This window comes from Haemorhous mexicanus, chromosome 10, assembly GCF_027477595.1.
Source record: "Haemorhous mexicanus isolate bHaeMex1 chromosome 10, bHaeMex1.pri, whole genome shotgun sequence".
NCBI lineage: Eukaryota > Metazoa > Chordata > Aves > Passeriformes > Fringillidae > Haemorhous > Haemorhous mexicanus.
This window is the reverse complement of record NC_082350.1, coordinates 14,155,562-14,169,562: the sequence shown is the minus strand read 5'-3', so window position 1 is coordinate 14,169,562 and position 14,001 is coordinate 14,155,562. Positions and strand designations below refer to the sequence as shown.

The 14,001-nt window shown below is 36.1% G+C and overlaps 1 protein-coding gene across 6 annotated transcripts in view; it reads left to right on the top strand.

Moving 5' to 3' along the window:
• DLG1 (discs large MAGUK scaffold protein 1) overlaps positions 1–14,001 on the top strand; it is a 143,088-nt gene that overhangs the window by 84,886 nt on the left and 44,201 nt on the right. For 3 of the 6 annotated variants that reach the window (XM_059855416.1, XM_059855415.1, XM_059855413.1), the window contains exons 5-11: positions 2,718–2,810; positions 6,161–6,214; positions 8,646–8,696; positions 9,674–9,798; positions 10,906–11,075; positions 11,617–11,753; positions 13,203–13,347. In XM_059855416.1, the coding sequence (XP_059711399.1) occupies positions 2,718–2,810; positions 6,161–6,214; positions 8,646–8,696; positions 9,674–9,798; positions 10,906–11,075; positions 11,617–11,753; positions 13,203–13,347 (775 nt within the window). The remainder of the gene's footprint in view (positions 1–2,717; positions 2,811–6,160; positions 6,215–8,645; positions 8,697–9,673; positions 9,799–10,905; positions 11,076–11,616; positions 11,754–13,202; positions 13,348–14,001) is intronic. The other 3 variants (XM_059855419.1, XM_059855418.1, XM_059855417.1) reach the window with 1 other exon arrangement.

The following is a 14,001-nucleotide window of genomic DNA, read 5'->3' as shown; positions in this document are numbered from 1 at the left end:
ATCATAAACTACTTGTAAATTAATTAATTTTCTGCCCCAAGAAGCATTCAGAACAGCAGAAGGATTAAAACATTTCTGGATGTAAGCCTTGGAAAAGTTTTGAGGTGGTAAAATGGAGAAAAATTAAGGGATTGAAGGAGGTTTTGGGAGAAATAACCTTTGGAGCTTCTTTATAATAGTCAGATGACTTTTGCCCTCTATTCAATAATTTGTGCATTGCATTGATTATTTGTGCCCAGCAAATTGACTGTTGTGTGGTGGTTCAATGGTGCTCTTTAAATAGTGTGAAACAGCACACAACATACAGACCTTGCTAATGCAGAGCATGTAGGGCTTCTTCCTACGACCATAATCTAGAAAACATATTTTTAACTTCCTCAGGAAGAAATATTTTCCTTTCTTTTCCCTCCATAGTTTGGCAGGTGTTTTTGGTTGGCTGTTTGGTGGTTTGTTTTTTTTCCCATTTAGGTTGGATTTTGGGGGTGTTTTGGTTTTGGTTTTTTTTTTTTTTTTCCAAAAGGACTCTCAGTGTTGTGCCTTTGATGAGCACTCATGGTGGTGAGATGGGAACGCTCAAGCGCTCTGAGGCAGCGAGGAGCCCGAGACTGGAAATTCACGAAGCTGCTCCTCTGCAGCCAAAGCAGCTGCTGCGGCACCCGCCGCGGGCACCGGCCGCTCGGGCACCTTTCAGCTCCTGCACGCTGCCAGTGGCTGCCAAACACAGAGGGAAATTTGTAAACCTACGGGACAGTGTGAAAAAGAGCCCTACAAAAAGCACAGCAAAAGTAAAAGCTGCTAGTGGTTGGGTGTCTGACGGCTCCTGCTCGAATTGCTCTTTAGGAAAGGTAGGTGTTGCACTGCGTGTTTGGAGATGGGCATTTTGTGCCAACTGGAGGACGTGTGTTGCATTCTTTTCTTTCTGTAGTTTTATCCCAGCTGTTTCTAATGACTTTCTTATGAACTTTTATTTTTGTATTTTATTGCTAGAAATCAAAGTAGCAATTATTAAAATCAGATTGGCAGGAATAGTTCCAGTGAAGGTTGCTGCACTTTATACAATATGGGGGTTTACAGTAATTTCTTGAAAGCAGGGAAAGTTTAGTTGGCTTGATTTTTGCTCTCCAAAGTGTATCTTTTTGTTGTTTACTAAGAAGAGAATTTGCTGAATTTTACAGAATTTGCTGGCTTAGTTGGTCTCCTTGAGGATGTGTATGGTGGTCTGATTTACGCACATATTAGTTGGTGTTTCCTCACTGAAGGACTTACTGTGTGTGGGTTAAACACAAAAAACCACTTACTTTGGAACAAGGCAGACTTAAAGGGGTGTCTCATATTTTGCATGGGTAGGGCCAAATTGGTGCTTGAGCTGTTTACTTTAATCTGTCATCTAAAGCCTGTGTTGTACTTTCAGGAGCCACAGGTTTATTGCACTGAGCATTTCCTGCATCCTTTGCAAAAGGCATATTAATATTTTTCCAGACCAATTTAGATTCTCCTCTACCTTCCTCTTTTTTAAGCACTTGAGATACTGTGCTTTAGTCTGTAGATGTAAGAATCTTTTAATGACACTAGGATTAACTCTCAAGATACCAAACATATTTTGTGCTTGCATCTTTCAGTAGTTGCAGTTTTTCACCAGCTTTCATTTTGGGAGGATTGACTTTGAGTTGAAAAAACCCTGTAGAAATACCATATGTACATTTAACATGTGTTGCTCTTCTTGGACTCTTAATGCAAATAACATTATTTGCTGTTACTCTTTTATTTGGTGGCTGCTGTTGATGTATGCTGCTTTGTATTTTAAGATATCTCAAACTTTTAAAATGTTTAATACTCGTATGTTCTGGGGTTTTTGTTCACTTTTGAGAATTAGTGTTTTCTTTTGTCATTATGCTTCATTATTTTTAACGATCACAAGAATGTCTTGGAACATCTAAATTGCAAGAGCTTTGATCTGCTGTTCAGCTTGTAATGTTGATGATAGTTGCCAGCAGTTTGTGTTGCTGACAGCTTGTTGACAACCAGTATGTGAACATCTCAAAGACATTTGAGTCAGTGTTTTGCTCAAAATACTGTTTGGAATCTTATTCCCTTGCAGCTGAAGTGTCACGAGGTTCCCTGGTTATTATTTTAATGAAGATTCTTAAGACTAAAATTGTCCTAGTCTGCAGATGTTTGGTAAACCTGTGTAAAGATCTGTGAGAGATAAATTGAAGCTGTTTTAGCACCTTCCACCCATTTGGCTAAAAGGTTTTCTTTGATTTTTGCTAAGTTTAGAAACCATAAAGTACTTCTGATTTTTCCTCTTTATCAAAGAGGACTATTAGCTTTGTTGAGTGCTATTAACTTCAGCCCAATTCTCTGCTTTTGCACTCGGTTGTATATTGGTGAAGGGATTCTGTTGTGAAACCAGCCCACAAAAAGCCTGAATCTGTTCATTGCCCTGAGCAGGTTATTGTTGGACCCCAAAGTCTCAGTGCAGCAAGGGGAGTGCCTTGGTGTTTGATAGAACCCACCTGGGCACGTCCAGCCATTGGTGTGGTGCTGGGAATGTGCTGCCATGAGCAGTGTGCCTCGCAGGGACTGTCTGCATTGTAGTTAGGCTCCAAATCCATGTGCTAGTTCATGGTTGTTTATGCTGTTACATTTGAGTCTTGTTTGTTTGAAACTGTTTTTCTAGTTTTCCTTATTTTTGACGTTTTGTTGGTGATTTTTAGCCCACAGAAGCTGTTCCTTCCTCTTCTCCCATTGTCCCCGTGATCCCTGTCCCACCAGTCCCTGCTGAGACCATCCCATCCACCATACCACAGGTTTTTATTCTGTTTTGTTTTGTTTTGTTTTATTAAACTTGTTCAGCTTTTATTTCTTTAATTTGTTTCGTTGCTTTGTTGAAATACGCCTTTTGCTACTCTGCACTCAATTTTGAGGTAAACTGTTAAATAACTAGAATTTCGCCCTTTTGTTCATTTTATGACAGCTTTTACTGCATTAAAATATTTATATTTTTATATAGAAGTGGCCAGTAAGCTGTGAAAACACTAAAGAAAAAATAACCAGAAGAATGGAAAGAACCCATAGGATATTTTGTGTTCACATAATAACTTTAGAGCCATTGCATCCGTACTAAAGTGTTATTGCTTGATTTCTTTCTAAACAAAATGTTTTCTCATCTCCTATAAACACTTCATACATGTCTTTCTTTGGCTGCCCTTGCATGGTGTTTCTCATGTTCTCCACCTATTTATTAGTATTACTGTTTTGGGGGACATTTAGAATGCAAAAGATCTTTTTACCTCTCCATTTCTAACATATTTGACTCATAAAATGCTTCCCTTCTGAGCCTTCATCCTTTAGGTCCCATAATGTCCAAACACCCCCCAAAACAGAAACCAAACCCTGTCAAGACAAGTGAAGGCAGTAACATGAGTTAATGTTAGTATTTCCCATGTAATTTGGAATATGTGAGCACAGCATGGCAAGCTATGCAACAGCCCAGGATAGCCAGCAGTTGGTTTTGCAAATAGATTGTCCTTCTGCTCTTGGTTTTTTGTAACTTTACTGTAACTTTCAGTGCAGAAATCTCAAGTGATGAGTACACACCTTCTGAAAAGATGGATCAATTTTTGGAATAGTTTGGTGACAGATATTTATTAAGTTTAAAAGGAAGTTAGCTATCCAGAATATTACTTGAAAATTTTTGTAGTATGGAAATCAGTATTTTTTTGCCTTAATTTTCACTTTCAGGCTACTTGACTAACTTTGCACCAGGTGGTAATCTTTGTCTTTGCTGAGTTCTTATATTTTTGCATACTCCATAATTAGCAAAACTTTTCAGTTGCCAGTTTTATAGTGCAGTTTCCAGTAGATGTGTGTTTATTTGAATCTCTCACCTGTACTTTTTCCACCAGGAATACCAGAAATTTGATTAGTTTTAGAAATAAAGCCTTCTAATAGGGTGGTTCTGCCCTCATCAAGATTTGAGGTGGACAGGCCAGTGCAACCATGTCCAGATAGTACCTTTGGAAAGCCTGGCACAGCTTTTTTCATTCATCATTGAAAAAGATGGTAAATTGCTGCTGCTTGATGGGGAGTTTGGATAAATATAGGAGTGTTAGGAACAATCATTTAACTTACAGAAGGGGTTTTACATTGGTTAGCTGATTTATATATCAAACATACTGTTCACCAAAGCTCACCTACTAACAGCAACTTTGCTTTTATTTGTCTTTTTTTTTTTAAACATGAAAATAAGAGCACTTGGCTGCCTCAAAAATAAAAATCATGGGGAACCAGCTTTCACTAGCACTGTGTATGTTGAATACAATTGGATGTTACAGAATCCTAATATTAAATAAAAATACATTCCAAAATAGAGTGAAAAGAACATGACTGAGCAATTAAACCTTGCTTTCTTCTGAGAAAAACCATAAAAACATATGTTTTTATTAAAACATATGGTATAATTATTGTAACCTTAACAATAAATTATTGTGATAAGTTGGGATTTTTAGTACAGGATCCTAATTTTAATTTACTCTTATTTTATTAGAACCTGCTCTTGAATAAGAAGCAGAAAAGGAAATTTAACTTAGTGGCACAAAATGGTTGTGAAGGAGAGTGTTGTTTTGACAGAGATTTTTATTGTGACATTTATAACAAGTGCTTTATGTCTTTATTGCATGGAATGTGCCAATGCTTCTATTGAGAGAACTGCTGGGTGAGAAAGGCTTTTGATTGCATATTGACAGTCATATGTGTCATCCTTTTTGTTTCCTCTTACTTTTAATTGTCTGCTCTGTTAACATGTGTAGGTCCCCCCTGATTTTAGTACTTATTAAATGACACAGGCTTAATTTCTAACACTCGATAGCAGATTGATGGCTCCTGTCTAATGATAGGAGATTATTCATCTCAGCCTTTTGAAAGGCACTTCTGAGTCATCACTTCCTAGGTTTGGGAGATTTTAAAAATCATAAATTCTTCAGAAGTCTGTTACTGTCATAGTAATGAAACAAAAATGCAGAATATGAATAGGTTAATGCAATTGTCATATATTTGCAGGTCTTAACTTTACCTTTGCATGAGTTTGATACTGGCTTCTTTTGCAGCCTATTAAACTATCCCTAAATTTATTTCCACACACACATATACCTAGGACATTTAAAAAAAGTATGTCGTAATTTTAAAGATAATGTATTTTTATACATATTAAAAACCCCCTCAGATTCATTAAAGCAATAAGGAGATTAACTTTGTTTAGTGCCACTGAACTTAATAATTAACAGTATTTGGAGTCTGGAATATATCTGGACACTGTTTGCTTGTTTGGCTTATGTTCCTAGAGCAGGCTAGATGCTGCCTATTTTAAAGGCAGATAGTTGATGGATAATTGGGAAATCTGTTTATTTGGAAACATTTCAGAGAAATGCCATCAGTTCCTATGGATTTTCTTTTAGTTGAAGCCACATTTTTCACAGAAAAATTCTCAGTGTATGAGAAGAAAAGTGTAAACTTACTCTACTGGTTCCTGGCTTGTAAAAATGCTAATATTATTTCAGCTTTCTGTGGCAATAATCTCTGACTGCTTATGCTTGTTCATCCTTAACAATTTTCTGATGGAAGCTCGTGCTGTTGCGGGGTAAAATGAATGTCTGCTGTGGGTTTGCTTTTGCAAGTCAGTTTTGTAGGTCCTTTCTGGCTTAAGTTACATTTCTGCAGGTTTCTATTTTGCATTTTTTGAAGGGGGTGGTTTGCTGCTCCTGATGGGAAGAAAGGGAAATCGAATCCACTGAAAATTGGTTTTGAGATACTGAGTGGTAAAACAACCTCTGCATATCATACCACAAGTACTGGGGCAACTGGCAGCATGTCAAATGGTAGCATGACTCAGGTTTTCTTTTGAAAAACAAGGTAATAAATGTCAGAACTTAGACATTAAATATGATCTCAGAGTTCCCTAACGGTGTGGGTTTATGTCAGGGAAGCAATTTGTCCAGGATAGTAACAAGAGGTTTAGAAGATCAGTTTTGAGATTCTCAAGGTCAGGTTACCTTTTAACAGAATTTTGAGAAAGCCAGCAAGTTAAATGCTGTAAAATTATCACCAGTAGTGCATTTTCTTATGCTGTGCATTTTGTTTTTTGTTTGTTTCATTTTTAAAGGCAAATCCCCCTCCAGTGCTGGTGAATACAGATTCTTTGGAGACTTCAACATATGTAAGTCTAGACTTGCTTTCAGTTCTAACTTTAAATCATGTTTTATGAATGTAGTTGGGTACACCTGTTGTTGCTGTTTAAGACCTGTTTTATCTCTCTGATGGTGCTTGATTTTGTCAGCTCTCATGATGGTTATTTAAAATCCTTAAATATCTGTTTCATGAAAAAGAATGTTGCAGATTGCAGGTGGGAATTTTTCTGTGTGCCAGAGTATGGCAGTGCAAAACACAACTGAGATCCCAGAGGTTCAGTGTTCAGAGAACAATCTGTTTCTTCAACTGTGCAGGCAGATACTTTAATATTTAATGTGCTATTTCTGTTGCACTTCTCATAAATACATTTCTTCATGCAGTGGCTACACGTAAGGTTTTAGTGCTATAAATGTTCATAAAAATGAGTTGGTTCTGTTTGAAATATTAAGGTAATAAGTGTAGTTATGTGGAGGCTGAGCTGTTCATTTGTCAGGCATAATTACTACATTTACATACAAAGTCCTTCATCTAGGGGAAGGCCCTGGAAATAAAGCTTAGCTTAGTGGGTGTGAGATCCCTTTAAAACTTGGAAAAGATAGACTGGGTCAGTGATTTTTATCATGTGATATATTCATGCTCCAGTCTCTGCTAATATTTGGTTTGTTAGATGAATAAATTCAAAGGTAATTTTTCAAAAAAAGAGAGAATATAGAACTAAGCTAAAGGAGAAGATAAAATGGTGGAGGTTTTTGTTTGCTCCTGTTTATCTAGATGATATTTTAAATTGGATTAAAGACCTTTGTACATGGAAAGAAGAGACTGCCTAAATATATTAGGATCAGCTTTGTTTTGTGTAATGGCAATGAATAGGGAAATGATTAATCATCCTTGTTATTTATTTAATAAAAAAGAAAAGAAAAGAGCACTGCACTCTGATCAATCATCATGAACCTTTTGCAGGTACTGTAATGCTGGATGACTGCTTCAGTTAGCACATGTTGTCATTCCTGTAGATAATAGCTCAAGGACTAAGCTACCATCAAAACTTCTTGATCACAGTGGCTTCTTTTGTGTTGGTGTAGCAATAGATCCAGTTTCATGGATTCAGAAGGTCAGGACCTCATCCCTTTTTAATAGAGAAATATCATGTGTTAAAACCACTGTATCTTTTCCATTGAACAAACTGCTAAGGACATAATCATTTTTGAGGTACTTTGCAAAGATGATAATCTGTTATGTGTGGAATGGATATGGCTTCTATTGTCAGGGGAGATATGATTAGGGAGTGAGGGATAAAAGAGCTTGATATTAGACAGCCTGTAGAAGTCATGGCATTGCCATTGGAGCTTTTAAATATGCTAAATAAACATAGGAGGAAGGAAGTAGCTTGATCTTAATTTTATTTGGGGCGAATTAAATTCCCTTTTAAAGTCTCTACTTGGAAACGGTCAGATTTTAAAATGCTTTCTTCTATATATGTTTTTTATCTTTAGTGTGTTAAGACTACAGAAGTCTTTCCAGATATTCTGTATTTTAAGGGTAGACAAGGTCCTTTGTAAAGTAATAGTATAAATGCTGTTTTTTACCTTGTTAAATATTTCATCCTAAAAGGCTAGGAATAGGGAGTTGTCTGTAGCTGCTGTAGGTAACTGTGGAGGAATTTGAGTTCCAAGATATCTTCTAAAAAAAACTTACTCTTGAATATTAAATATGATTGAGAATTTGTTATTTAATTGATTTTGGTTAGTTTTGATATTTTTTTGCTGCTGGTATTTGATTCTTTCCTTGTTCTGTAGGTAGCAAAGAATGTGGGTATCCTTTCCAACCAGAGGATGACAAGGCTTCTTTCTAGGATTTCAATTTTTCATCAAGATTTATAACGTATTCTTCTAAAGTCTTCTTCTCTTTTTCTTCCTATTTTAAGTTGCTGAACTTTAGTATGTATGTGACATGATAAATAGTAGTATAAACAGTTGTTAAATATTACTTTAGAAGTGTCTTACCTATTTCTCATGAGAAGGTTATATAAAGCATTAATTTTTCATTTTTCTCTGCTCAGTGTGGAACAACAAGAGGAAAATGCTGCTCTGTTCTTCCTTACAATTCTTCTCTACCCCACATTCTCTTTATTTGTCCTCAGTTTCAAGTTGCTGTAGAGCCTGAGGAACATCTGAGGCTCTCCAGAGCATTTTTTCTTTCTGGCAGTCAGAAGCAGAGGGCCTGTGCACTACAGTGGTTGTGTGGAACAGTCTGCTCTCTGAACAGGCACCTTTTAAACTCATATAAAAAGATTGTCTGATTCATAAATACAGAGTGGTGTGAAAATCACATGTCCCCTCTGAGCCCAGTGGTCACTGTGAATCAGCTGAAATTTGATGGGAGTGAACTTCCAACCAAGGAAAATGGGTTGTGTGCAGTGTAGGATTCTCTGTAAATCTCATTTCTCTTTTTTTTAATAGGTCAATGGCACCGATGCGGATTACGAGTATGAAGAAATTACTCTTGAAAGGGTAACATGCTAAATGTCCTCTGTACTCTGAAATGGAATTTATGATGCTTTAATATGAAAAATGGCAATCCAAACTAATTCTTACTCTTTCTTTTTTTATTTTAGGTAGATTATTTAACCTAATTTAAAAAAAAAAAGTACATTCAGTTGCTAAGCAGGAATTGAAAGTTTTATTAATATCCTTGACCTTTGAGAATAAAATGGGGGAATGATCTCTTCTAAGACATCCTGCATTTAATGTTGCTTCCTAGACTGGTAGAGACCAACAACACAGATTCTGATTTAATCTCCTGTATTGCTATTTTTCTCATGGCTTTTACTTATATACTATTAAGTTTTATATTGAGATAACAAGTGACACCTTGTCACATGCATTTCTTTGTTAGGCTTTCTCCATTGAGATCTAGCTCAGTTCACTTGAGGTGCACTGTTAACAAAAAGACAGAAAAAGACAGAAAGGAATTGTTTTATACCTGTGCAGTTCTGGTGGTTACTGAGAGGGTGAAGAGGTCTTGCAGTTGATGATAAGGGCAAGTAATCCTTGAAGAGAAAAATGTCAGTCTGAATCTCTGCATCTGTGGGACCTTTATTAAAGGTGGGGCACAAGCTATTTAAAGGCTTTTTTCTGGGAAAAATAATGTGTCACTAATAATTTAATGAGGAACAGATATTTGTATGAGTAATCTGAAATATCTAGCACTTTAGAGATAGAAGATTTTATGTAATATATCAAGTTCAGTGAGAAAGCTGTGGGGCTGGAACTGTCTCAGTTATGCAATGACTTATGCTCTCCTTACATGTATGTAAGTTGTAATTATACTTATTTTCATATAAATAAGTTATATATTTAGCATACTGCTTAAATTGTCTTTATTTCTTTTTGTTTTCAGTGAAAATGATGTCAATTTGGTTCTATAGTGTATCAAATACACCAGAGTACCTTTTCCCCAGTAAATTTTTTTCCTTCTCTATCTTTAGGGAAATTCAGGACTTGGCTTTAGCATTGCAGGTGGTACAGACAACCCACATATTGGGGATGATGCAAGTATTTTCATTACAAAAATTATAGCCGGGGGTGCAGCTGCACAGGATGGACGATTACGGTAGGATGGATTTCTGTCTTGGGTTACTAAATGCTGTCACTGTATTTTAAAAAGTGAATAGAAATTTTTCTATTACTTTTAATAGTTGTATCCTCCTGCATTAAATGTTAAATGGGTTTTCCTTACAGAAGTGTTTTGTAAATAATGAAAAATGTTTGAGTGGATCAATATGCGTCTCCCAAACTAATAATATCTGCAGTTCAGGAAAATTAGGTGAAATTTTTCTATTCTGTGGTATAAATTTATTAGGCCCTATGTTTCGTAGTCCTTAATTCAAGAAAAAGCTTAGACAGGATGGGTAACTCTTGGTTATCCATATGTGGATTTTCTGATCCACAAGGTAGTTGAGTTTATTAACAACCTTTTTTTATGCTTGGTAATAATTCAGTGTCTTAATTTTTCAAAGATAGCCATCCACATTGTTCATAGGACTATTTTTTTCCCCCTTGTGTTGCCAAGAACTTGGCCCATTATTTCATGTGCAAATACCTGCTGTATTATGGGTTTTAGTCCTAATGAGCTTACTTCAAGGCTTCATTTTAGCTTGTTGGCCATTGTCAGAGGTACATCTGGCAGGACACAGTGACAGGTGGGCTTGGCATTGCACTTAGTGTAATGAAGGCTCAGTGTTACTGCAGCAACATGTTAAATGGACTGGAAGGGCAGCACTTAAACTGCTTGTGGAAAGCAAGATTGACTTGTTCATATCATGGCTTAAAACTAGTATGTTTGCATTGTGCCTTCTAGGTTTTGATTTCTTAAAAATTAGGAAATCACTTAAATTTTGTTTTATAGCTGTAAACAAAAGGTAATTTTTTACAAACATCTGTTAAAAACACTGTCAAAGTGAGGCACATATAATAAGGTGCCCTCTTCAGCCATGAATTAAATATTCCTCTTAAATGTTTTCTAGTGATCCTTGATTTATTTTTAAGTACTAATAATTAATTTTAGAGCATTGTCTTGAATGAGTAGAACTTTGGAGATAAATCTCTGGATTTTAACCTGTTAACATGTATGTTAGTGTATTATAGGTAAAATATTAGGCTGCTGATGTGTGCACTCTGCTGTAGCACAACAGCTGAGCCTGACTGTTGCTGTCTCCAGGGTCAATGATTGTATCCTGCGAGTAAATGAGGTGGATGTTCGGGATGTGACACACAGCAAAGCCGTGGAAGCACTGAAAGAAGCAGGATCAATTGTACGATTGTATGTCAAAAGAAGAAAACCAGTCACAGAAAAAATAGTGGAAATCAAACTTGTGAAAGGCCCCAAAGGTACATTGGAAATCTCAAGTTTCTGTTGCGTAAGAAGGATAGAATTGAAACTGTTCTTGTAGAATGCCAAGTTTTCTTTTAAATGATAAAAATGTTTTTGATTGTATCTAGTAATTTTTAAGTACATTGAAATTGGAGTAAAATACTTAATTGGATTACCTAGTAAGGATGTTTGAGAGATTAAAAATAATTTAGGGAAATTAATTACTGGGCAATATGGCTATAAATATAGAGATGCTATAGCATAGTGATGCTTATAGCTCTGCTGGGCCCATACTTCACAAAGCATGGAGTAAATTATCTAGCTTTTGGTTTTCAGAATTGTGTACTTGTTACCTCTTTTCTAGAGCTTTATTTTCTAGAAAATTATGGAGTTCACTTGATAATTTATGGAGTTCACTTGATAAGGCATCAGAATTACTTCAGCCACACCCTGATTATATATATTTGTGTTATATAAGGAATGTTATTATTTGTGTAAAAATTTAAATTCAGTGATTGCAAAAAAGGTTTCTTGAGTAATGCCTTTATCTTCAAGCAGGTCTTGGTTTCAGTATTGCTGGTGGTGTAGGAAATCAGCATATACCTGGGGACAACAGCATTTATGTAACCAAAATCATTGAAGGTGGGGCAGCACATAAAGATGGCAAACTTCAGATTGGAGACAAACTTTTAGCTGTAAGTAAGAGCTGCGTTTTTTTAATGGTCATTCACTTTTAGGCTCAATAGGGGCATGATTCAATTTGTGGTTAAGCTGCCTGGACATCAATGATAAAATTAAATCTGCATCATTCAACACCCTCCCATCAGGAAATCTGAAATTTATTCCTCAGCCCGATGTTCCATGCAAAGCCTATATAAATCAGCATGTTTATTTCTGATGCCTGCTATTATTTTTCTGGGGTCTGAATGACAGAATTTTAAACAAACACACAATGGGATTGTTTCTTTTCTGAAAATAGAAGATTGGAATGGAACTCCTTGTACTGGTGGCTGGCCAGCCTTTAGCCAGCCTGCAGTGAAGCTGCTGCTTAGATTACATTTCAGTGTTTGAAATGCTTTTGAATGGTGGTGTTATTTTTTTAAATGCTTAAAATAGTTTCAAAGCTAAATTTTTCTATGCACAAAGTAAAAAAAAAAAAAAAAACACCCCAAAAAAAACCACCTTTCAACTTTCTGAAATTTAATCTACAAATTTTTTGTACAGATAGAAAAATGAGAGCCACAGCCATACCTTGCAGAATGTAACTTTCTGCCTCTGTGTTTAAGTTGTACTGGAATTACCAAATACTGAAAATGACTTTTCAGTCTTCAAGAGTGGTAGGAATTAAAATCTATTAAAAAGATAAAAACAAAAGGCTTTTAGAAAACTTGTAGGAAACTTAGAGAATACAGATGCAGGAAATAGAGTTTTCCCCCCCACAGTTAACAACTGGCAAAGCCTGGTTGTTCTTACACATGAAGTTAAATGATGAAAGTGTCTTTAGCTTGGGTTCAGCAGTACAAGCTTTATTTCCTTTGTTGCCTGGAATTGTCTGCAGTAGTTTCTTCCCTTTCACAATAAGGGATTTTTTTAATGGAAGTGCTAGTCTTTCACTCTAATAACTATAGCTTAAAATAGTTACTGTTTGTAGTTGAACTAGTTCTTGTTACTTGGCGTGTAAATCAGTTATTCTGGGACCTTCTCAAGCTTTGACCCCTGCTTTTTGACATCATGCCAGACTATATTGTCCTGTTATAAGGTCTAGAACATAATTATGACATGACAAGTTCGTGTGGGGTTTTTTCTTATTAGAAGAAACTTCTCTCTATGTAATGCTTGCAGTAACACACTGTGTAAGTGTGCACACTTACTATATTCTGAGTGTCCTATTTGTCCCATTGGCTCCTCAAAGTCATATGTGCCTTCTTTACAATGTTGTGGTCAATACAGTTTATAATAATCTTTGATATTTGTCCTTCTCATATTAACAAGGCATCTCTTATATAATTTCATATAACCAAGTATGTCTGGGGCACGTGAATCCTAAGAAAGACTCTCAATGGCAGTGTTCCAACAGCCTTCAGTGAGTGTCCAATGAAAACAGTACATTTTTCTGGGTTAAGAGTGTTTGTTTTGCTCTTCAGGTCAACAGTGTTTGCTTAGAAGAAGTTACTCATGAAGAAGCAGTGACTGCCTTAAAAAACACATCTGACTTTGTTTATCTGAAGGTTGCAAAACCCACCAGCATGTTCATGAATGACAGTTATGCCCCTCCTGACATCACAAACTGTAAGTTCATCTTATCTTTCTGATTTAATTAATTTTCCCTTTAAGACACTAACATATATTTCATTTTTAGTATTTTAACTGTTGCAAGCTTAAAAAAATTATATGAGGCAAAAATATAAGTTGATTAATGAGGAAATTATATACTATACAGAACAGCATCCTGTAGCTTGTATACTGAAAAGACAGCAGGACAGCAGCAGCAGGGCTCCAGGTGGGTTTTTGTGGCTGTCATGGCCCAGTCCTAAAGACTCAGTGTTACTCATCACTTGCTGATGAGTAAAAGGGGAGAGAACAAGTATCTCATGCTCTTGGGGTGTGAAGAGGAGAAAGCAATGCACTGTGAAGGTGTTCAGTGTCCTGTAAACTAAGAGGTTGGTGATGCTCTGATGTTTTTCCTGTTTTCCTGGTTTTTCTTGAACTTGCATATACTTGAATAAACTGAACTGGGAGGAGTTCTTGCTCTGGTGCCTGCCTGTGAATGTGTTAAAAAATTCCATGTTAACTTATTTCAAATCTGACTTCAGTTTTGACATAATTATTGACAATTTGAATGGAAAACCAGTGAGTGCTGTATTAAAAAGTAGTTACAAGAATTTCTTGTTGACATAAGGGTACTACTGACAAGAGTATTTTCGAAGTCAAACATACAAATCC